The sequence below is a fragment of the Diadema setosum genome, chromosome 1 (genome assembly GCF_964275005.1).
Source record: "Diadema setosum chromosome 1, eeDiaSeto1, whole genome shotgun sequence".
Classification (NCBI taxonomy): Eukaryota; Metazoa; Echinodermata; class Echinoidea; order Diadematoida; family Diadematidae; genus Diadema; species Diadema setosum.
In genome coordinates this window covers 9,481,732-9,506,978 of record NC_092685.1, presented here as the reverse complement: position 1 = coordinate 9,506,978, position 25,247 = coordinate 9,481,732, and the positions used below count along the sequence as shown (strand labels likewise).

Sequence of the window (25,247 nt, the reverse complement as noted above, 5' to 3'; positions counted from 1 at the left end):
TGGGTGTAAAGTATGATTTCATTTGAGAAGTTATACAATGTTTACTAAAATTCCCCAAAGTTCTCTGAAGTTCAATTGAGTATTCAAAATTAAAAGTAAAACTATTAAATGTCTGTCTATACTTAATACTGAAATGTGCAAGTATAGTTGGTTTTCACACAGTATGCCCAATTAAATACTTCTGAAAATATTACTCCATTCTCTCTAAACTAGAAACTGATTAAGAGACTACATCTGTTCTCCTTTTTTCCCAACAAACTGCTTTCTAGCCTATGGTTACAAACTGTATTTAACTTTTCTTCTACAATGCAAATTTTACACATGCACAAAATATTTGAGTTACTCTTTATCATAAATAGCATCATGCTCTGCAATATCAAGAAACAATTAAATCACAGGTTACAGCAAGTTGCAATGATTTCTGAGGATGTGCGAAGCTATCATGCAAGTTTGGCATGCATACCAACAACGTTGAGGGGAAGCTTGATAGAAACAAGACACAACTGGTGTGGGAGGGTAGAGCTCTACAAGACCACAGATAGACACTTGATCAGTGTGTCCAGGCATGCTTGCTGTAGAAAAAAAAGGGGGAAATACATCACTAACTCTTCCACTGTCTACTATTACTTTCATGCATGCATGAGGACAAAAATGGAGTCAATTTGTCACATGAAACAAAATGGAAGACTACATCAAGGAATATTTCAGACTCTAAATTCTCCACACTTTGACAAATAACCAAGTAATCCATCGTACTTGGCAGGTGTGCATGCAATTCCTGTTGCAATATCTATATATACACAAGCCTTCAACCATCAACTTTGGCATCAAACACTTTCAGTCCCCATTTTACATGGTTGTGAGTTGCAGCAAATGTTGATTTTTCTTATATGCAATTAAGGATTTTAAATACGCTACTCATTGGGGATTGGGATTGGGATAACTGTGGTATGGGAAAGGTCTGTGACTAGGATATCATTTGAAGAGAGACATATACTGGGATGGATTAAGAGGAAACATTCCACGAAATCACAACATTTACATTGTACAGAAGAAACTGAGAGAAAAGAATTCATTAACCATGCTGTGATGTGGACTATATATGGCATCGATTATTCAAACATTTTGCTGGTCCATGTGCACCAGCAGAAAAAGTAATAGGATGTCATCTTTTGACCAGTGTCAAGGATTTACATCCATGTAGAATCAAAGCACACACTTTTCACATCAAATACATCATGAAACAAGAACTACTTCAAAACAATAATTACACCCAAAAAAAAATGACATAAATCAGATTGAAATTCAGGTGAAAATGCCAGAAATCTCAGAAATATTTCCTCTGTTGGAAGAAAAAAAAATATTAAGGAGTTTGTATGAGGATTTCCACTGGTTGAAATATCAATCTATCTTTAACCAATTGTAAGATAATTCATTTTCATTCGTATCAGTGGATTGACTATATGAAACATCGCCTGAGCATAAAAATCTCAATACTCTTAGAAGTGGCTCCTTCTGGTGTTTTTCTGCAATGTTTCTAGCAAATCATTCTATTCATGATCAGCATTTTTGCTTTCATCTTAGTGTGTTTTTGTTTGTCTGTTTTTCCAACTGAGAATTTTAAAAATGCTCTCTTTTTTTGGTGCACATTTACAGATGTGTAGGAAATGTTTCACAGTCAAACCCTGTGACATTAGTGTCTCTCAGTCAATGATTACTGTATATGCCATACATGAATAGCAACGTAAAATTTCATGAATCGGGACATCCCGGCAATTTCACAAGTGGTTAAATTCGCGACTGGATAGTACAGAAATGAATGTAGAAATATATGCATATATATGTCACATTCATAATGGGATCTGAGAAAATAATTTCATGTGTTTTTAAATTTGTGTATAGCACAAACCATGTGAAATATATGATGTGTATATAAAGTAGGCCTACTTGTGAACTGACCTGGAGAATAAGAAGATCCAGCATGAGCACAAAGCAGCGGAGCACCTCCTCCTCAGTCTGTTCCATCTTAGCCTTCTCATCCTTGTCTGGACTCAGGGGGGAGGGGTCGATGGTCACATGAGGGGGCTCAGCGGGCAGCGTGCCCCCAACCCCATTGGGCAACTCCAAGGGCAGGGTCTTGGGAGTGGCCAGGCTACTCGGCTTCAGTGGTTCTATCTTCTTGGATGCTTCGCTCGGCTTGGGCAGATCAGACGGCTTGGAGGTCTCACCTGGTTTAAAGCTCTCTGTGATCTGTGGAAAACAATATTCTTCATAATCAGGCATTGAAATTATGATACAAATCTGGTGTTTATGAAAAAGAGATGCACATTATTGATACCTTACTAGAAGTTTAAAATTGCATTGTAAGCATCATACCTTTAAAATGAAGATGCCTGGGCAATCTACGCTCCATACAACTTTAAATTTATGCATTGCATTTGAGGAAAAATAAACATACCATCTCTGATTAAAGAAATAAAAACAACAAGTTGTCAACTTTCTCATATCAAATATAAAGAATTCTAATGCAAAAACAAACTAGATATATCGCTACGGCGACTGATATGCCTCCGCCATACGGTAATGCATGGTTCTCCTAATAGGTCTATAGTACAATGTCTTGACAATGTGTGATGACAGTTTCACACAATTGGCAAAATATTAAAATGACAGGTTTGCCACAAATGTGCTGAATGTTCACTTTCCTAGAACTAGGTTCAATTGGATGAATGATTAAAAATGTCAGAGTACAGGTATTTGGGGAACTGATGATTTTTACTTGACTTTTGACCCTTTTATAAGTTTATGCATTGAGTAATTTTCAAGGTATTGAGAAAAAGTATAATTTCAGTATCAAATGGGAAAATAGCATTATCTAAACCTGGCCTTTGACCTTTGACCTCACAGTTCCAAAGAGAATCACTGTTAGGTTGAACATGCATAAATATGTAAGTTTCATGATGATACCTTGAGTTACTTTTGAGATATGGAGGAAAAAGTGCAATTGAACACTTTCACTTGACCTTTGACCTTTTGACCTTTGACCTTTTGGCAAGAAACTTCCCACAGAATATTTATCGGGTAATACATGCATACATCAAGTTAAAAAAAAAAAAAACCTTTAGGCATTGCATAAATATAAGGAAAGTAGTAATATTTTGAGGAGTTGACCTTGACCTTTGACCCCTGACCTTTGAACCATGACCCCCCAACTTCCCTAGATAATCACTGCCCATTGGAACAAGCATATATACTAAGTTCCATGAAGATACCTTGAACCATTTGCGATAGATATGGAGAAAAACATGAATTTTCAACCTTTTTTTTCACAAAATAACCTGTGACCTTTGACCTTCGACCCCGTGACCCTAAAATCCAAACAAAGTATTATCCCCCCAGGATATACCCTCATACCAAGTTTGATGTAAAACCACCACACGGTTCTTGAGATATCGACAAAAACAAAATGGGACGGACGACCCGAAAACATAATGCCTCCGGCCACTTCGTTGGCGGAAGCATAAAAAAAATTGGTCGCGAAGCAAGGCCAGCGTCGCACACACAAACAGACCCTGTTAAATTTACGTTTTCATGTATAACTAGACTGAACAAGCGAGGGCACCATCACCAAAAACAATAGGCATCTTCGTTTTACCATAACACACCTTCATGCCAAATTTGAAGATCTAAGAAGAACTGCAGCCAGTAGAGTGCTCACAAGAAAATCTCTGCGGCGGACGCGGCGCAACGAGGCCAAATCTATAGTATCCTCCGAACTCTGTTCGGGGGATACAATGAGTGGATGACCTATATGTCAACACTCAGCATACTTTCACACCCCATGATAGCATACTATGCAAATGATATGCAAATGAGTCCATTATGCCCATTGCATATGGATATGAAAGATTGAAAATACTGAAAAATGTGAAATACATACACTTTGTATGACTATGTTCCTCTTTAACTGGAACATTTTCTCTGTGTGTACAGCTATAATTGTCATCTACAGAAACATTCAAATCCAAACTTCAAAACGTTACCTATTCCTCTCACACTGAGGACTATAATTGCAGTCTATAATGTTCGGAACAACTGTATTCTTTATCTGGTATGTGTTTGTTGTTGTTTGCCATTTTCTTCTCTGTTGTCATGTTTGAACATGTGTTATATCTATCTTTTCATTTATGAAGCGCCATGAGCACTAAAAAGCGGACCTGTGCGCTATACAAGTAGCCACTATTATCATTATTATTATCATTGCTACTTCTACTACTATTACTACTACTACTACTAATACTAATACTACTACTAACACTAATACTAATTGAACTCTGCAATACATCTTGTAAAACTATGTCTGCTGATTCTTTAACTCCTTTGTACATGTATCAGTGTTTTTTTGTGAGTGAATATATGCTACTGTCATACATTGTATAGTACATGTGTGAAAAATGTGCACAGCTATTAATATTTACCAGGTACCATATTTTTTCCTTTCATTGATTTCACATTTTTCACAGAGGAAGACATTCAAAACTACAGAAGCACTCTGAGAGCGCAGACCTCCGCCAAGCATGCAGCTCATTTCCACCACTGATCTTGTTCTTCCATAGAAGTGATTTCCACCCATACATATACTTATAGCATTGTGTGCTGAAAGTCGCCCAATTTCCCAATAAGCCTTTGTTACGTCATAAACCCTCAGCTGCACGGCGTGCCTCGCCCTAGCAGAAACTAGAGCACGCACTTTAGTGCGCGCATGCAAACCTCAAATACGCGCAGCCTGAACTCCCAAGTTCATTGACCCGGCTACCTGCCAAAATATCAAAAATCCTTCATAAATTCCTCCAAAATTCTCAGATCACTACCAAAATTTGATCATCTGTTACTTGTATCAATCTAAACCTTTCCTGCAAGTTTCAATGGTATACTTATGAGATCATCCTTGCTGAGCGTAGCTGTCGAAAAGCTGAACGGAAATGGCGTACCAAAGGCAAACTGGAGATAGATCGGCAGCTGTACTCCCATCAGAGACAGATTGTTCATTCTCTTGTTCGCAAGGCCAAGCGTAACTACTATGTTAGTCTCATTGAAGACTGCGGATCGGATTCGAAGCGTCTATTTAGTGTGACTAATCGTCTCCTGAATCGTAAGAAGTCATCACCCCTTCCAGCTCATGTGAATGCTCAATCCTTGGCACAGCTCTTCATCCAGTTCTTCAAGTCAAAGATTAGTAACATATGTAGCAAATTTCATGCAGATGTCACCCCTCAACCACCCTTGCAAACAAGTGCATCTTTGTTATCATTCGAATCTACCACTCCAGCTGAGATTGAGAAACTTCTGCGCAACATATCACCAAAGTCCTGCGAGTTAGATCCGATTCCTACCATCTTAGTGAAAGAGTGTGCTACAGTTTTTGCACCTATAATAGCCAGCATTGTTAATTTGAGTCTTCAGCAGGCATCAGTCCCAGTCTCATTGAAGTTGGCTTACATTCACCCTTTGTTAAAGAAGCCATCCCTTGATCCTGAGGCTCTGCAGCATTACCGGCCTGTATCGAACCTTCCATTTTTGTCCAAGATTCTTGAGCGTGTTGTCTTTTCACGATTATCAGACTATCTGCTGGAGAATAATCTCTTAGATAACCGTCAGTCAGCATATCGGCCGCATCATAGTGTTGAGACCTTACTAGTTAACTTATCCAATGATATTTTGAGAGATATGGATGATGGAAAGATTACTGTTCTCTTACTGCTTGATTTATCATCAGCATTTGATACTGTTAATCATACGATTCTGGTGAATACTTTGAAGTCATTAGGTGTTGATGGTAAAGCTCTTGAGTGGTTCAAGTCATACTTATCTGAAAGGTTTCAGGTTGTTTGCGTTAATAATGCAAACTCTGATCCTGCTCCATTAGACTGTGGTGTCCCACAAGGATCTGTCGGGGGCCCAACGCTTTTCTCGATTTATCTGACTGGTTTGAAAGAGATTTTACATTGTCACTCTTTTAACTATCATTGTTATGCTGATGATATCCAGATATATACATCATTTCTACCTACCCAAACCAATGTCGTTGACATCATTCAAAAACTTGAGGCTTGCATCCATGATATCAAAAAGTGGATGAGCTCGCATTCATTGAAGTTAAATCAGGAAAAGTCAGAGTTGTTATTTATTGGTTCCAAGGTTCTACTTGACAAGGTTAGTCTTCCTTCTTTAACGGTTGACAATGATGTGGTTATTGCTCCATCTAAATCATGTAGAAATCTTGGAGTATTATTTGATTCTACAATGTCCATGTCTGTTCAGATCTCTGCTGTCTGTAAATCCGTGAGATATCAGTTACGCAATTTGGGCATTATTCGCAAATATTTAACTTGTTCAGCCACAGAAAAAATAGTTCATGCTCTTATATCATCCCGACTTGACTTTGGTAATGCACTCCTATTTCAGCTACCACAATCTCAACTTTCACGGTTACAAAAATTGCAAAATTCAGCAGCCCGCATTGTTACCCTTACCAGGAGAAATACTCACATTACCCCTGTTTTGTCCTCATTGCATTGGTTACCTGTTGAATCTCGCATTGTATTTAAACTATTACTATTTGTTTTTCATTGCATACATGGATCTGCCCCAGAGTACAATGTTAATTTACTGACATTTTATAATCCTTCCAGATGTTTAAGGTCATCCGATTGTAGATTGCTTGTTGTTCCAAAAACGAAGAAATCATAGGGGGATCGGTCGTTTGCACATGCTGGACCTTACCTGTGGAATCAGTTGCCTCAAGCTATCCGTCACATTTCGAATGTTGACTCCTTTAAAGTTGCCCTCAAGACTCATTTGTTCATGACCATTTTCCAGTAGAATTGTATATTATGATGTATATTTTTTCATTATCATTATTGTGTCATTCATTTTCATGTGCATGTTTGTGTAAGGATTTTTGTATTTCATGACTTACTTCTTCTACTGCGCCTTGAGCACGTTAACTATGTGGAACTGGCGCATTATAAGTACCCTGTATTATCATTATTATCCAAATTTTTTAACTACTTTTTGAGTTATTTTGCACACAGACAAACTAACTAACTAACTAACAAACAAACAAACAAACAAACCAACGGTAACGAAAACATAACCTTCCCCCTTGGCGGAGGTAATAACACAGTAACAGCAGATTTGTGACAGAAAAAATCTACTTTGTCTGCAGACTATCCTATCATTGTTTTGATAGCAGAAATTCTAAAGAATTTGATAGGGTTGGGGTTTTAGGTGGTATGGAATTGTTAAATGGTATTGTTAAATTCAAGTATCAGAATGGCTAATCACTTTCGACATCCAGCTGAATCCCTGCTTGGCAAACTGCTTGGCACTCTCTTACTGCCACAAACTAGCATTAGACTAACATGAAAACATATGAGTGGGACTGTAAGGACAGCAGCAATTCTGCTTAACCCACCACCTAGGCTTCAGTTTCTGTACCCGTTCACATGGGTGAACCAACATTTAAGAATTTTTAGCTGGCAGAAATGTATCAATACATTGCTTTGAAAGTGATTGCAGAATCAGAGCGTATGTGAGTTTTGTCCTGGCAGCTCATATTACAGGATATAACAGTAGTTGTTGAATTCATGTTCATGGAATACAGCAGTGAACACAGAAATGTACACATGCACGTTACATGATCAGGAGTTGATATTTTCATATGTTGTTAGATTTGCGAATAGTACCCAGATCGCAGAATTCCCACAAATAACCCCAGGAAAACAGGTACGGTATGAAGTCTCATTAATAAAGATTGTCTTTGATGCGTTTGAGGTGACAAAAAATGATGTCAAGTATCAAAACTAAATGCAATCGTAAAATTTGCTTTGTATTTGCTTTGTGTTTGCTCTGTGTTGTGGGCTGCTCAGGTACAGCCCTGTCGCGATTTATACAGCGACTGGGCTGTGTATAGTTAGTGTACAGTGCATTTACATAATATGCACAGCCTTGTACAGTGTATTTACATAATATGTGTATGCACAGGCCTGTCACATCATTATCACAGCAAGTCATGACTGTGTATAGTTAGTGTACAGTGTATTTACATAATATGCACAGCCCTGTAAAGTGTATTTACATAATATGTGTATGCACAGGCCTGTCACATCATTATCACAGCAAGTCATGACTGGTACTCTTAGTGGTCTCAGTCTGGGCCTTGGGCCTTGGGCCAGCACTTAGGCTCCTGGCCTCGGCCCGGCCTTGGGCCCCTGGGCCTGGGCCCACTTGGGCCACTTGGGCCACTGGGCCTGGGCCCACTTGGGCCACTGGGCCCCTGGTTCCGGGCTAAGGCCCGTGGCCTTGGGTCCGGCCTTAGGCCCCACCTTTGGCCCGGCTGTACTTTGTACATGGTCTATGGGAAATCAGGCTTGTCTGTAACTGTATAATTGCAAATATTTACAAATAATCACAAATGATCATCAGGTCCGTACTACATATAGGACTATATGAATATATGAATATATGATTATATGAATATATACAATGTATGTGAACATATATATTATTATATATGAATATATAAATGTGATCAGGCATTCTGTTACGGTGTCAGATCTGCAGTCATTCATATATAGCAAATTTTATGCATGTATAAATGGCATACATTCATGTGTACAGTATGCTACTTGATTGAACCAGCCAATGGAGAAAGATCACACCATTGAACAATACTTGAAAGACATGTACAGTTCAATGACTCAATGCTTGTTATTATGAACTCTGTAGAGGTATGCAGCCCTCTTCAGATGGAAAACATACAGTTGGCTATCAAACAGAGCTTGCAAAACCATCAACAATTTATTGAGTTGGATTTGTGTGTGTGTGTGTGTGTGTGTGTGTGTGTGATAGAGCTATTTGGCTTGTTTCCTTTGCATGCATCATCACAAATTCCCGAAGTCTGAATAAAGTGAAACCAAGACCTTCATATAGATGTGCTGCATTGTAAGGTGCTGGATCAGAGCACTACCATAAGACTGACACCATGGCGGGAATTGTGCTAACAGTGTACTATCCTTCCTGTGCATTTATGTTTAAGTGTACCAATACCCTGAAAATCACATTTTAAAAAATAACCTGTGACCTTTGACCTTTGACCCCGTGACCCTAAAATCCAAACAAAGTATTATCCCCCCAGGATATACCCTCATACCAAGTTTGATGTAAAACCACCACTCGGTTCTTGAGATACCGACAAAAACAAAACGGGACGGACGGACGTACGGACGGACGGACGGACGGACGACCCGAAAACATAATGCCTCCGGCCACTTCGTTGGCGGAGGCATAAAAAAAAATAAAACAAATCAAATTGAATATACAAATGTGAAAAAATGAAGGATGAAATTGTCAAAAACCATCATGATAATTTTCATTCTAAAAAGACAAATTTTGTCAACAGAGAGAAGGACAAAACTATGTAATACCTTGACCACTCCATCTCCCTTATTTAGAGTGAGAGGTGCTGCTGGCATCAAGGTGTCTGATGAGAACTTGATGACCTGTGCTGGACGCTGAACCTCCTCTTCCTCCTTGGGCTTGGTGTCACCATCCTTGCCGGTGATGCCCACCACTGTGGGCGTGGAGGAAGAGTGGGTGACGATGTTGATGGTTGCCGTGGCTGCACTGTCTGGCGAGAGGGTCTGCTTGGTGGTGAACACGGCGACCTTTGCCTTCTGGATGTCGATGATGGAGGACAGCCCCTCGTTGAACATGGAGAGCAGGAGTTTGATGGGGATGACAATGTCCATCTCAGACAGAATCTGATAATGTCACAAAGGAGATGGTACAAGGAACTTTATGGCCTGACAGAACTGAAACAATCAGGACAATTGTGTGATGAGGCTAGAGAATTGAAAAAAAGGGAGGATCTATATTTCGCTAGATCCTTTTTGAACACTGAGACATGTTCATTGACCAAGTATGTAAATTAAAAAATATTCAAAAACATAAAAATCATCAGTATATTTACTAATTAATCTAAAGTTTCTAAGGCACATAGATAACAAGGTACTTGCTCAATGTTAAAATACAGGATTTGTGTTCAGAATTTTCAAAGTGTTTACATAAATTCGTAATTGGTCAGACTAAAACAAAAAACAAACAAAAAAACTTAATCTCTGACAGTGACCTTGCATGCACTTTCCAGAAGTTATGATATAGACATAGCAGCCAAACTGCATCCTTGTCCCCCTACCTGATTAAAGTCAGATGGCTACTTATATTAATGGAAAAGCATTAACATGGACTGACAAAATGAACACACACATACACATACACAAAAACAGAAAACAACAAAACAAAAACAAAACAAAACAAAACAGACAAAAACCCAATATCAAAATGACTCCAGTGAGAATGTGGATAGGAACCCAAGATGGTACCTGGAGCCAAAGGAGGGCCTTCTCTTGGTCCTTAGCTTGGGAGGATTTGAACTTGATGGCGATGAAGTGGAACATCTTATCAGAGGAGAAGGGCAGCGGGCACATGTCAATGTCAAAGAGCTTGCAGAGGATGTCTTGGAGTTGATTCAGATCCTCCTCCTGGATCTCCTGACAGATGGACTCCATCCAGGCTGGCATGATGTGGTCCCAAACCTAAAGCATGATAAGAAGGTTTAGATACAATTATACAACTTCCACTTGGTTGTTTAAACATTCAAATAAACGAAGATAATGACAAAAATGACAAAGAAGATGATGATGATGATGATGATGATGATGATGATGATGATGATGATGATGAAGATGATGATGATGACGACGGTGACAACAACAATTGTGATATTATTGATCTGATGATGATTCATGAAATCTGTTTGAATAGTTGATTAAATATCAGCAGATGGAGCATCCTGTCTCCACATCATACTTCACATGCAAAAGAGTTTGCAATACTGTGTTAAATTTAGACAGTGTACACGTGTATACGCCAGACACCCTGTAATTTCCTGATGTATTCAATTCACATGAACATTAAATCTTGTCAGTATTACAAGGGATTTGTGTTGTTCTACTTTTGGCTTGTCAAATCTGTGATAGAATTCCTAGATATTTAGAGAAGGTGTACAATTCTAACATTCTAACTAAAAGTTTCCACTTGAAGCATCACTAATCACCTTGCTCTTGGCCATTGATCATCAGAGAGAACAATATATAATATATATCAACCACAGCACTTTTTACATTTCTAGCAATTAAGTATTAAGTATTTCTGTTACACTTAACATCTTCACCACAAGTCACTACAGCTTCATGATGTGTACACGAAACACAGTCTGTACTTACTTCAAAGGTTATAGTGTTGTATGGTGTCAGAGCAAAGACCTTCTTCAGCCCATCTTGAAGTTCGGTAATGCGACTGCACAGTGTATCCCTGCATCATAGAAACCAAGCATGTAATTTGATGAAATATTGTAATACCTAAATGGCTTTATTAATGTTCAGAGAATAAATGCTTTTTGTCCAAAAAATTTGAACAATTTGTCAGTCTGAATTCATGTCATACTAACTTACCAGTGTCCTCCAACTTTCCCATAATCAGCTGGAGTGGGCATGAGGCAGGAGACAAACACCCCAAAGTTTGTGTTGAGAAGCTTCAAAAGCCAGTTGGTGACATACTGCAATACAAATATCAAGCAGAACAGGGCCATCAAAATTGACTATCTGTTATCTTAAAGGGGATGTCACAGGCTCTTCAGGTGTGAAGAAACTAATCAACAATGGGAGGAAAGCTTAAGTCACTATGCCAAGAAATTAGAATTAAACATACAAAAACATTACAACAACAAAAAAACACCCCTCCTTATAAAATCAATCTGTTTCTCACATCAAGTCCTTTCAAGGAAATTTGAAACAAGCAGAAGAAACAAAACAAAATGTTCCTCTGTAAAAATGAGAAATGTTTTTCTTTATATATATTCATCTTCTTGCAACATTGATTCAACTCTGTGAGTATATTTCTTTTCATACAATCAAAATAAGATAATAATTTTTCCAAAAAAAAAATATCTAGAGATAGCAGAGAGAAGTTCTGATAAACAAAACAGACACTCAACTGGCAATGAAGACCATGCACTACAAAAGCTTGAATGGCTTTATGACACTGCTTCAAACTAAAGAACATAACAACTGCTAACACTTACATCCTTCTTCAGGCCTTCCAAGGCGATGCTTTCTGTAGCACAAAAAAAAAATAGGAAAAGACAATGAAGTGGATTCTGCGATATATTACAAATTGTAGACTCATGTTAGAGTTATTATTTTTTACCTATCCTCCTAATTTTACAATGTTCTTGTGATGAACACTGCAGCGTGCCACATGATTTACTCTAATACTGCCAAGATGCACGCAACCTAGCCAAACTAGAAATGTCGCTGGTTATACCCCCGCCAAACAACATTTCATAAGCTTTGGTCAAAACAACATTTCATAAGCTTTGGTCAAAAAACTGAGAAAGTAGTTAAATCCGCAAGATCTTTCCTTGATCTTCTGCCATTAATATGCCGTTACCATGGCAACGTACTTTCGGGTACTGTCGAAAAATGCGTCTTGCACATCTACAACCAAAGGCACATATCTGTACCAAGTTTCATGGAAATTGGGCAAAAACTGAGGAAGTAGTTTGCAACACAAAATTTTCCATCATTTTGGCTCATAATATGTGAGCTGTTACCATGGCAACATACTTTTTGTCACTGTCAAGAAATGTGTCATGTTGACCTATATCCTAAGACAAACATTCAATATGAATTCCATGAGAATTGGAAGAACACTGATGAAGCAGTTTTGCCATGAAGCATTTTGCCCTATATTTTACCAATAACATGCCGTTACCATGGCAACGCACTTTTTGCCACTGCGGAAATATGTGTCTTGCACATTAACATATTCAGATGAACATCTGTACCTAATTTCATAAAAATTGATCAAAAACTGTGGGAGGAGCTCGTGACGCAAGATTTGTACCCATTTTTGCCCATAATATGCCGTTACCATGGCAACGTACTTTTGGGTACTGTCAAAAAATACGTCTTGCACATCTACAACCCAAGGCACACATCTGTGTCAAGTTTGATGGGAATCGGTTGAAAACTGAGGAAGTAGTTCGCGACGCAAGATTTGCAACGGACCGACCGCCCGACCGACCGCCCGACCGTCCGCTGATTCCTATATACCCCCTTCAAACTTCGTTTGGCGGGGGTATAACTATTCTCTTCATGATCTGAGATGCAAGCCAGTAGAATGTGTCAATCATGTGTGTGAAAAGTTGTCACTCACCTTGAGTGAGAGTAGCAGTGAAGCCATACCACTGGAACAGCATGCTCAACAGTCTCCCCACAATCTCATTGGGAGTTCGGTCGTTTGGAGTGCACTTTTCGATGAGCAGCCACAGGCCGTATCGACTCAGCAGCCGTGAATCCTCCTCCGTGGAGTCTAGTTCAGACATGTCATTCTCTCGTGGTGCCTGTCATCAACAGTAAAAGGACAATGACATGTAAACAAGGACGAAGGCAAGGAATATGTTGAACTGTTGACTTCCCACAATAATTCTTTAGCATAATGCCAGATAACTATTTTTAATCCAAACGAATCTGAATAAATACATGGAAGTACAGGGGCAAACACACCCTAAAGCTCTTTCACCAAGTACTAACTTAACCCTGGTTTAGCTTTCAGTATCATTACTTGGCCTGCTCCATGCTTTTTTAGTATTTTATGTACTAGTACACACAAAGGTAGGTGGGTGTCTGTTTTCCATTCAAATATATCAAAGCCACTGCACAATCAGGGTTCACTGATACTCGTAAAGAGAGTTTCCCAGATGAGGTGTACTGACAGTCTTAAAAAAAAAAAAAACAACCAAACAAACCAACAAACCTTCTCAATTGTAAAGGACAAACTGCATGGGCAATTTTTAAAAAGAATCAAGGAGATGAAAGCAACAACTATCCTTCACAAATACAATGTATGCTTCTCATCTATTGAGCAAAATGATGGTCAAAACAATGTCAGAACTCTTTCAGCTGTTCATCACCATTGTAATCAGCAAATCAATACCTGTGAGAATTCATCTGCTGATTCTGGTTCATCGACCTCAGCCGCAGCCATGAGAGGGTCTTTCTCTACCACATGGGCCTCTTTCAGCAAGCTGTAGGTGAAGAGAAATTATGCCAGATACCAAAGGCAAACTGCTTCATCTCATCCCACATATCAGTTTGGGTCTAAGTAATGGCTAAGATTTACAAACTAAAGGGGGAGGAAAAATGGTTCATTGTCACAATAGTAAATAACTTTAACACCATTACCAGAAAATGGCAGAGTATTGAAATCATGAAGTTTATCATGACATCCAATATCTATTCTTGCATTCAAATTTAATCGCAAATATGTGGCTCACGAAAAAACATTTCATGTAAAGCCACTGGGTTTCTGACACAATTCTGGGGAAAAATCTTCAGCCAATTTGATGCAAATTGTTCAGATATTATATGGCCAACCCATTTGCTTTAACTCTGAAGACTATCCATTCTATTCCAGACCAATACAAACCTTATTATGGCCTCAACCAGCACAATCTGGGTCTCCTTGTCACATGACCAAGGGTCAGTGGGGAATTCCTGGACCACATGGTCGCTGTCTCTGGGATGCATGGCATGGTGGCAGCTGAGACAGTAGCGCACTGGCTTGTTGCCATGCTGGCCGGTGCACTCCGATGCAAAGCAGGTAAACAGTGCAGTCTTGTCGGAGGCAGCACAGTTCTACCAAGTGGCAAGAGCAACAATGAGGCACATATTCACCCATTCTCTGATGCACAAATTATCATTATATGGATTACCATTACCTATCATACAATACAATATCATACATACAATGCCTATCACAATGTACAACACGAGTGATAATTCTGTATTGATGCAATTATAACCAACACAGCAAGTGCACATTTTTACATCTATTAGGGTGCTATTCAACCAAAATATTTATAGGCCATTGGTTTATGCGTAATGTACTGTAAACTATGGTACATTAGTGAGGCACCTTATCGATCAATCTACAACATGATAAAACTACATTGTTCACTCTTACAAGCACATTTCGCTTCTGATTGCAAAACATAGTAGATATTTTTGGGTTCAGAAATTTGATTTAGTTTAGTTTAGTTTTGTTTTGTTTGTTTGTTGTTGTTGTTGTTTTAATTTGCAATCATTTGACTGGGAATCCTGGCAGGTCTAGAACATGTTGAAGTAACACCAACATTTGTTTCTGCTAAATTCAATGTCTTATTCATATGCTTCTTGACTAAAAATATTAGCTAAATAAGTCTTTAGTTTTAGATTCTTACCTTGTTCTCACAAGTTTTGGACACATTTTCCAGTGGTGTAAGAACATTCTGAAGTGGTTTTGTGAGTTCCCTGCACAAGGAGGAAACATTTTACAGATTTTCTGATAATGATTTACAGTTTACAGAGGATGACTACAAACAGATAAAACAGTTTGCAATTGCTCTTCATGTGAAACTTCAAGCTCTGTTCAAACTGACTTTGATACAGCACAGTGTGGGGCCAAGTGGGCATGATTTCATTTGTATGTTCTATCACACTGGCAATAATACCTGCCAAGTTTGTTTTTTTAGATTCCCTAATTTGGGGGTTCTGGGGTCTACTGGGATCCCCAAAGGGGGCATGGTGCACATTTGTAAAAATATATAGTCCATCACTTCAGCGATAATACCGGCAAAGTTTGGTGAAAAAAAAAAATGACAATGCATTTTCATGAAGAACTAAATGTGAAAATTGGTCCCGAATTGGTCCCCCCTCCACAGGACCTTGAATGGGGGCACCCTTGGATCTGCTATGAAGAAACTATGAACAGTACTCAATGTTCTTACTAGCATTAACTTTAATAGCTCTTTCACTTCTGGTTCTAGAGGGGAAGATTTGGAAAGATTTCTCAAGTTTTTGGGCCTTGGGTGCTGTGATGGTGAATCCATTAAAATGTACGGGTACAAGTGAGATAAATCAAAAAAAAGATAGTATATCCATAGTTCCTCACCTGCTTACATACTCGCTGCACACTGAACACAGGTATAAGGGAGGAGGATGTTTGCTGTGCTGCCCAGCAATAGATGGATCCATGCACATCTAAAAGAATAAAAAATGAATGTATTTCTTCTTGTGAGTGTGATATATATGTACACACACATAAATGATATTACTGCAGTCATTATTTCAAAACGTTTCTTTATTTATCAGCCCAACATCACTTATTTAATATCTTATTTTGATGACAGAGATCCTAGTCATGTGGCAAAATGATCAATTATTGCTGTTTGCTTTGTTATGCTGCATTACTATGCTTCAGTACAAGTGATTTAATCTTTCTGCACATTCAATACCGAGGTATTCAACATGTATATCTACCTGGTAATCTGCATTTTGTTCTGGTTACAACTTTTAATGCAGACTTAGAAATGTCTTCAATCAAATTTTCACTGAATTACACCAGCACTAACATGTCTAATACCCCAAATCATTTGATCATCATTCTCATTATCACCAACATCATTAGAATCATCATGACATAATGGACATGATTTAATTATGCCATCACGAAGTGAGCTGGCTGCTTGTCTTTCCATTGTGGTTACTGGGCAAGATTTGAATATAACCATGCAAGAACATGACCTGCAGATGTGACCAAATGTGTCATTTGCCACAGTGATACCATTGTCGGGCACTGTGATGATCCCTCTACAAGGTATACATACCTTGACTGCTGCATTGTTGACTGGAGTCAGACAGTTTGACCTCTGACACAGAATGGGTTTCCAACCTACGAGACAATTCAAATGAAAGGATAGTGCAGTCAAAAACCTGGAGTGACATTTTATCCATTCACAGAAATGTTGCCAACCGACACAATACCATCCAAATGCTGAGAAACAACTCACAACTAACAAGATGAATATCATATGTCACACTGTAGCATCACTACATTGTGATCAGGAATGCAATGACAGATTTATAATGGACATGTGTAACTGTATAAGTTCAAGGTAGTACCATATAAAGGACAAGGATGTAACATTACACACTGGCTCAGAAACTCTTACTAGCAAGTATAAATGTATGTACTTCAAACTATCTGAAGTTTTAACTTGTCAAAAATATAACCTAATGTAATCTGCAAACGTATATCACTACCTTTAATTCTTAAATACCAAAACTCTCTATCAAATCTTTCAAAGAATATGAACATCATATTTAATGTGTCACCCCAAGTGAAAGATTCACAATGCTTGGTGAAATGAATCAAGATGAATGATGATTTAATGAAATCCTTGAAAATGGATTTAATTGTAAAGGATAACCACACAGAGAACAAATCAAATACATTCAAATCAAAGACCCAGCTTTCTAAGAGTGGCAATTATCACCTTGATGAAGGTGAAATCAATTAAAGTGTTCTTCTAGTGTGAAGGAGATCCAGGAAGTAGCACTACTTACAGGCATAGGTGAACTCTCGGTTGTCATTACTAGAGGGCACAAGTGTGGGCCAGTAGTGGAAGAGGAGATTGGCTGCTGCCCCTCGCGCCCCTGAGGGGCCAAAGGCCACAGTGCACAAAATGTCCTATAAGAGAACAAAAAAAAAAAAAAAATCAGTGCTTATTCACATCACATACATTCAGGTTTGATGATTAACTCTGGGAAAAAAAACACACATTACAATTGAACTTATGGTATATCATACAAAAAAAAAAAAAAAAAAACTTTATTCAAGCTCCATTTAAAGAAACATCACAGATTCTCTGTGATATCTTCAAATTCATTTGATAATACAAAATTTGGGCAGATCTGAATATTACACAGCTTTCTAAAATTGTCATTGCTATCTATTATGTCTCTTAAAAAAGTTTTTTTCATCAGACTAGTTTTGCCTTGTTAAAAGGAAGCAAAGAGACAATCCAGACAGGAGAAGTTTTTTTGAATGCAAAAAAGATTGTTGCATGATTTAGACTTAACATGAACATATGGGCAATTTGTGAAAAATTACCTTGAACACTTCTGTCTTGTAGGTCATGACACATTCCACCAGCAATGCATGATGAGCTAGGGAGAAACAACCATTGCACAAACCACAAGGAAAGTGTATGAAACAATATTGGTTAAAATCAAGCACGCAAGTTTAAGGTGATGACATGATCATTCACTGTATAAATTATATACATATCTACTTGTTATTCTTACCCTTTTTTTTCTCTCTCTCTCTTTTTCTGCTTTCCTATTACTCTAGTTTCTTATGGGTTGGGATGGATTCCGTGTTGGTTTTTGTTTTTGTTGTTGTGGGGGGGGGGGGGGAGATTATGAAATAAACAAGAACACAAACACATGCACCAACCCATGGCAATGTGAAAGTACATTGAATTTAAAAACACTGCTTTAGCAGTTTTGAAAAATTGACTGTGGTAAACCATTTGGGCAAGTCTTACCTTTGTTCTTGCAATGCTGGAGGACTAGCATGATTACAGCTGACATGGACATCGATGCATATGTTTCTCCCTCCCATCCCATCACTTCAGCTGCAACAAAGACAACGGTATTGCAATTGTTAGTTTGCATGAAATCTCAAAACATAACCTCAACAAAGAGAGCTGACAGCAACCAACAAATGCTGATTGGGCGATCAACTTTTCTAACCAGGGGCATGTATGAAACTGGCAAGCACTACACACCCAATGTAAAATGCCCAAAATTGCTTGCACATTTTTGCTTCATCATCTTTGTATTAAACTGACTACAAAACACACTTAAATCACATCAAAAAACAAAAAACAAAAATCAAAAACCTTACACAAATGAAGTGTGATAGGTGGCCATGAGATACACACAGCTTTGGGGATAGTTGAATGTTGAAGTTCAAATGCAGCCAAGCATGCTCGTTGCATATTTGACATTTCAACACAGTAGATATATTCACAACACTGTAGGTAACACATATGATGAACTTCAAAAATTCTGAATCACAGATATTCTAAGACTTTTACGTTTCAATGGGAGATAGGTGAGTGAGATGTCAACTTCTTTCTAGTTTTGAACAATTACCAAAGTTTTGCTCCCATAGCAGCATATCTTTGACCAAATTTCAAAAGGACGAGTACGAATAGATAGATAACACATAAAAAAAAGTATAAACCCATACCATCCATGAATTTAAAACATAAGTTTTTTTCTTTTAAAAAGAATAATGTTCAAATACAAAAGACATGAAAGTTCAGAAATTTCCAACCATTTCTCCTCAGTCTGCATGCAGGCCGTACAGCAATAAGAATGACCTTTCAAAAACTTTTGGGTGAATCTAGGCATGAGACAAAATGAATGCTTACTGAGGCAAATGGGGAGTAGGGTGGTACACAGGAGGTCCACAGTCTCTTTCTGTAGAGATGAAGGGAACACAGCTAAGGTGGAGGCCACTGTGTGTGGAATGGTGTCAATTGTCTCGGGCTCCAGAAACCACAGGATGCAACCAAACAGCTGCAAAATGGCCTGCCCAAACGCTGCAGACCAAACAAACATCTGGTATCAGAATAGCTACACATTATAGGCATTGTACAATCTTCATTACACATACAGTGTGGATACAGTAGTATACTGTACAGCTGATGGTGCTTTTTGTTTTTTAATTTTTGTTTAAACTCCCAAGCAGCTCAATAAAGCATTTTAGGGAACACAAAGGCTGTTTCTGATGTTGAATGTAATGTTCATTTAAGATAGTTATCCTTCAGAGTCTACACTAAATTTATGGCTACATAAATAAACCATTGCATACAAAAAAAAAACAAAAAAACAATACAGAAACAGGCTAATTAATAGAATACCTACGAAAATGTTGTTGGCTTTACAAGTTTGACTATAAGTGTTATATCTAACAGCTCTAGAGCGAGAGGTGCCACAACTGAATCAATTTTGTTTTTGATGGAGTAACTTAATGCATGAGGTGACAAGTAATTGTATTATTTTGTATGATGTCCTCAGATTCCCCCGTTGAGAGATATGAAAAGAGAGACACTAAAGAATTTGGAACTGTGAACGGAAATGAGTGAGCAAAAATAATCTTCATTTTTCTTTACTCACCAAATTGGCCATACTGTACAAGCGGCACAACATCTATCAGTCCGACCAGTGTTTCATATAGACTGAGATAGTCAAGGCTTGGGAGATGGGGGAGGCGATGGTTTACTCGCTTCCGTGTGGAGCTCAACTTCTCATCAACATCACCCGGAGCACCTTTTAGAATGCTATCATTTCATGTTCAGCCAAGCAGAAAAAAACAAACATGGGTTATCATGTCAACCAAAAATAAACCAAAAACATCATACAAAAATAAAATCTTACGCAAATTGGTTAGTAGATATACACTGCATACAGGCACCAACATACAATTCTGACAGATTGTGTCTAAATCTAAATTGGATAACCTACTGCATAACCAAAATGTGATTACGTACATGTATGTGCTTCATGATGTACTGCATGTCTACTACAGGCATGACATATTAGGGCAAAATGATAGTTATTAAATATATCATCAAAGCTTATTACTAGGAAAACCTTTTTTTTTAATTCATTGCAAGCTTACAAGATGTTTGTAATCAGATCTAAGGCAGAGCATGCCTGAAATAAATTTTGCATGAACTAAAATTAGCAAATACCCTACATGAATAAGTAATAAAATATACAAAGCATGATAACAATAACAAAAAGAAAACTGCATCAATGAGAAAATGTATTTAAACAACCTGAGCACCATTTTTTCCACCTTTGGCAACAGCAGGTTTTGTTCAATCAATAGGGTAATAAATTCAGCATTGTGCTATTAGACTCATGTGGCATACCTAAGCCTAATATGATTGAAACAAACCCAGGGGTTCTCCATAAACAAGCATATAGACATTTTGCAATCATGAAGCAGCTATTCTATTACAGTAAAACAGCATTTACTGCCTAGCAGGGCGCATTTTATTCCTACCTTCATCCAGTACCCTGAAACGCAGCGAGACAAAAATTAAGTTCTTTAAATCACAGTACCTTCTTAGCGTGTGAATGAAGTACTTGAGTGTGTTGGCAATGTCGATGCCTGTTGGCAGGGGTGCGATGTTAAACAGGATCCTGCTTTGGTAATCTTTTACATTCCGGATTTTGGCAGCGACTAGTAAACGCAATGTGAATAAAAAAACATAAAATTTAGGGCATTAGTACCAGTAGACCATAAATTGACTTGCCTGAGAAGGTCTAAATACATACAGTACACTAATGACCTGGGAAATAGAAGCATACACTAGCATGTGATGGATGACAATTGGAGCATGCTTTAAGGATTGACTGGATATGATGCACAATTTTTACAGTGTTTGGCTACATATTGTTTGTCTGTACCAGAAAGCATCTGTGCATGCTTCATTTAGAGTTTACAATCATGTGACATGAGTTTCAGTCAAAACTTATTGATTAATAAAAAGACATGGAATGTATGTACAGTTTGGTATAGTAGATAGGTTCATCCACTCCAGCTGAATAACATACGCTGTACAGAAATAGCAATACATTAATTAATAAGTCTAAGAATTGCAATTTTATCGATTTCACATCTAATTTTTTACAGTTTAACAGATTTGAGTTTGCCCAGTGTTTCATTTCATCATGAAAAATAACTCCATCAACTTTGCTTTGGAATTGATTATCAAACTTTTATCTTAATTGTTTTTACTTCCTCGCTACTTTGTCCACTATTTGGTTGACTAGCAGGAAATGCATTTCATATCTTTAACACTTTAATGTCTTTCTGTCACTTCATTTCCCAACGATCCTCTCCGATCACATTCTATGAAATATGTTAGGGACACAGGTATTTTACATAGTCTTCAAAGCAACACTCAAGATGAAATTATCATGTGCCATTCATGTTAGGCTTCCACTAGGCAAAACCTACGGCAGGAGGTGGATAATGCCTTTGCTTGTAAATAGCACAGAAAGCAGATAAACAAAAATATTGTATACTTATCATCAGTAAACAGAAAAGTTGCAAAATACTCTCTGATTAAAAAGAGCTTATGTATAGGCTCTAAACACTGATAGGTTTAAGTGACACTTTGTGTCTGTCCTGACTTGCTACTACCTAAGTGACATTAGCAAGCTTTAGATCTGCGACGCAAACGCTATTAAAGACAATGCCACCTCTTGGGTTGCACAATGGAAACATGTCCACTTTTCGCTTAATTTGTGTTATCTTAGCTTAAAAGTCATTAACCTGTTAGTTTCAAGCTATACCAAACTGGAAAAAAAATGCTTGTGATATTTTTGACAGCATGATTGAAAATGAAGATCAATCCAGATTCAGTCTCGTAGTAGAGGAGGAACTGCAAGAGTTCATTAACTAGAGCAACAGTGTAAATACCAAGAAGCAAATCAAATACAGGCTCTCCGTTTTTTCAAACTTTTGCCAACCAGCAGACTGAATTTAAAAACATTGAGAGCCGTGAGTTGGATGTATTGCTGCTCCAATTCTATACCAGTGCACAGAACAAGAAGGGAGAATGCCACTCAGCATAAGTCAACAATGCATCCTACAGTATTTGTTTTGCATTGCAGTGCCGTTCTCTGGCTTTCCGAAATGTCTACATATCTAGCAGAAGAACTTTCTCTCTCTAACAAGACTTTCAAGGCACTGTTGGTGAAGTTGAAAGAGAGTGGAAAAGGAAGCGTGAAACGTCACCCTCAAATCTCTGCAGACGACATGAAACTCAAACATGCAGGTTTAGATCTGAGTACAGGAAAAGGGCTGCAAGATATACACTTGTAGTATTTCTCAAAATAATGCTTCGTTTTGCTCATCACGGAAGGGAAAATTTGTGAGCTATGAATATAGAATTTTGCACCAGAAAAGAGGTAATAAATTCTTCACTCTCTAAGACATGAACACAAAAATCCATCAGAATGATGATTGGAATGCTGGGAGCCAAAAAGGACAATCATGCAGACATTACCTGGAAATTGTTGATGCCCAGTTGCCAACCTCAAAAAAGAAGTACTTGTTAAAATTAAACCTCAAATGTTCCTGGATGTGGCAGAGGCCAGAAGAAAAGGTTAGTGATGAAGAAATAGTAAGGAACTGTATGTCAAAGCACCGCTGGGCAACACATCACGAACCACAACTAAAATGATCAGTGGAAAAGGCTGGATGCTCAAAGTTATACACTTAGAATTATTCTCTCCAACCACAACTCCTTGATCATGCTTAGTATGCATCCAGGAAAATTATGACCATTCAGGTCATTACTGAGGATCTTCCTCAAAAACTATGTCCTTACCACGAGTGAGCAGTTGAAAGAGAAAATGTCAGACACAATTTCTGCAAAATGTCAATATTGGCATGGTTGATCTAGATGTACTGTGCAATGATGTTTTGGAAAATAAGCCAACAACAATGCTCCTCAACCTTCAACATCAAACACTAGTGATCCCATCACAGACGACACTGATCTTCCGATCTTCACAGACAGTCAACTAGAAAGAGTGATGATGAATGAACTTCCAAATGCCATTCCACAGTGCATGATATCAACAACAATGCAGGCACAACTACAACACCAGGTTAGTCCATATGAATATGGTGAACAGTGTTCATTCACCCACAGTATCAATTCCATGGCTGTGCTGTTAACATACACATGTATTTCAAAATATCACTTTTTAGAAGAGTTAGAATTACCTGTTGAATTTAATTTCATTTTGAATATCACCTCTTTGGATTCCATCTCATTTGTTGCAATGTTACAGTACTCAAGGTGAGTAAACCCCACTTACTTTGCTGTTACTCTAAAAATTTATTGGAAGGGATATAAAACAAATATGCCAGGCCATTGTTTGAGGCACCGGTTAATCTATTTGCCTTCAGTGACTTGAAAAGCACAAATTTTCTTCGGGGCTGTGCCCGTCAGAAGACAGCACTATTGAAGTCAGCTCATGCACATAGTTTCAACCAGAACCTAGTATTTTTGTATACTATAATACAGAAACCTTTTTTTCCCCCCATTTTCCAATGGAGCACTGTATTCGTGATATATTTTGCCATATCTGTATCTTTGTGACTTTTGAGAGTCAACCGATACTCACAAAATGGACAATTTGCAAAAATATTGCCCCTGTGCTGTGCATTGTGCTCAAGTTTGGAAATTACTTACTTTTCTCTTGGAAAAGGGATGGACACTTACTTCTAATTATGTAACTGTGATTCTTGATTGCATACTGGTATTCAACACATGAAAAAATATCGTTCAAGCCCACACTGTCAACATGTTATACCAGGTACTTGGAAAATATGTGCCTTTTACAATGTGCTATAATTGATATCATAACAAAATATGACAGTAAGACAAAATATTTTGGATGAAGTGGCTGTATCCAGCCTCTCGAGCCATGGACACAGTCATACATTAAGCATGCAGCTGTATCCAGCCACTACAGTGTATATGAAATACACAAGGCCATGAATACAACTGCATGCGTGTGGCTGGGGTGACATGACATTATTGCTCCTGCGGCAACTGCTCTGTCTTATTTTTCCAAGGATTTGGGGTCAAGGTTAGGGTTATGATAGGGTTTAGGTCTAGTTTGAGGTGAGGATTAGGGTTAGGCTTTGTTTGTGGGTAAGTTTTATGTTTGGCTTAGCGTACAGATATTTCATGGGAGCAATTGTTGCAGGAGGAAATGTCATAGGTTCAGTGCAATACAAAAGGCATACACTACTAATACATCCAAAATTCAACTACACATAATTATACTCACACTGCTCTGCCTTGGTGGACATGTTGACATCAGATCAGTGAAAATACCACATGTGACATCACGGCAAATTCCACATCAGGAAAACTGTCAAGGCAAGTCAAGAAGGGACTGTGTCACTCATGTCCACAGCTGTCAAGTGTTACAACCATATCCACAAATTATTCCCTGTATGTAGTGTTGCAACAAACAATTCATCAGAAAATCATAATGATGAAATTTAAATACAACACCTAATTAGAATGTAGCTATCCGATTGGTCGATTGCCCATCACAAGACATTAACTGAGTAGTTAAAAGTTCCATTGCATGCTGTGGCTGTTAGCCATGCAATTTTGTTTGAGC

The 25,247-nt window shown here is 38.1% G+C and overlaps 1 protein-coding gene across 1 annotated transcript in view; it reads right to left on the bottom strand.

Annotated features, from left to right (window-relative positions):
- The window catches only part of LOC140233988 (protein unc-79 homolog), a 53,763-nt gene extending 28,768 nt beyond the window's left edge, over positions 1–24,995 (bottom strand). The window contains exons 1-19 of the mRNA XM_072314078.1: positions 24,906–24,995; positions 21,150–21,270; positions 20,196–20,359; positions 19,448–19,618; positions 18,554–18,643; positions 18,118–18,173; positions 17,571–17,694; positions 16,832–16,896; positions 16,117–16,205; positions 15,407–15,476; positions 14,614–14,822; positions 14,122–14,212; positions 13,338–13,528; positions 12,206–12,233; positions 11,577–11,680; positions 11,349–11,436; positions 10,446–10,658; positions 9,489–9,824; positions 1,960–2,250 (exon numbers count right to left, since the gene is read on the bottom strand). Of these exons, the coding sequence (XP_072170179.1) occupies positions 1,960–2,250; positions 9,489–9,824; positions 10,446–10,658; positions 11,349–11,436; positions 11,577–11,680; positions 12,206–12,233; positions 13,338–13,528; positions 14,122–14,212; positions 14,614–14,822; positions 15,407–15,476; positions 16,117–16,205; positions 16,832–16,896; positions 17,571–17,694; positions 18,118–18,173; positions 18,554–18,643; positions 19,448–19,618; positions 20,196–20,359; positions 21,150–21,270; positions 24,906–24,927 (2,523 nt within the window). The 5' untranslated portion in view covers positions 24,928–24,995. The remainder of the gene's footprint in view (positions 1–1,959; positions 2,251–9,488; positions 9,825–10,445; positions 10,659–11,348; positions 11,437–11,576; positions 11,681–12,205; positions 12,234–13,337; positions 13,529–14,121; positions 14,213–14,613; positions 14,823–15,406; positions 15,477–16,116; positions 16,206–16,831; positions 16,897–17,570; positions 17,695–18,117; positions 18,174–18,553; positions 18,644–19,447; positions 19,619–20,195; positions 20,360–21,149; positions 21,271–24,905) is intronic.
- Between the last annotated feature and the right edge of the window lie 252 nt (positions 24,996–25,247).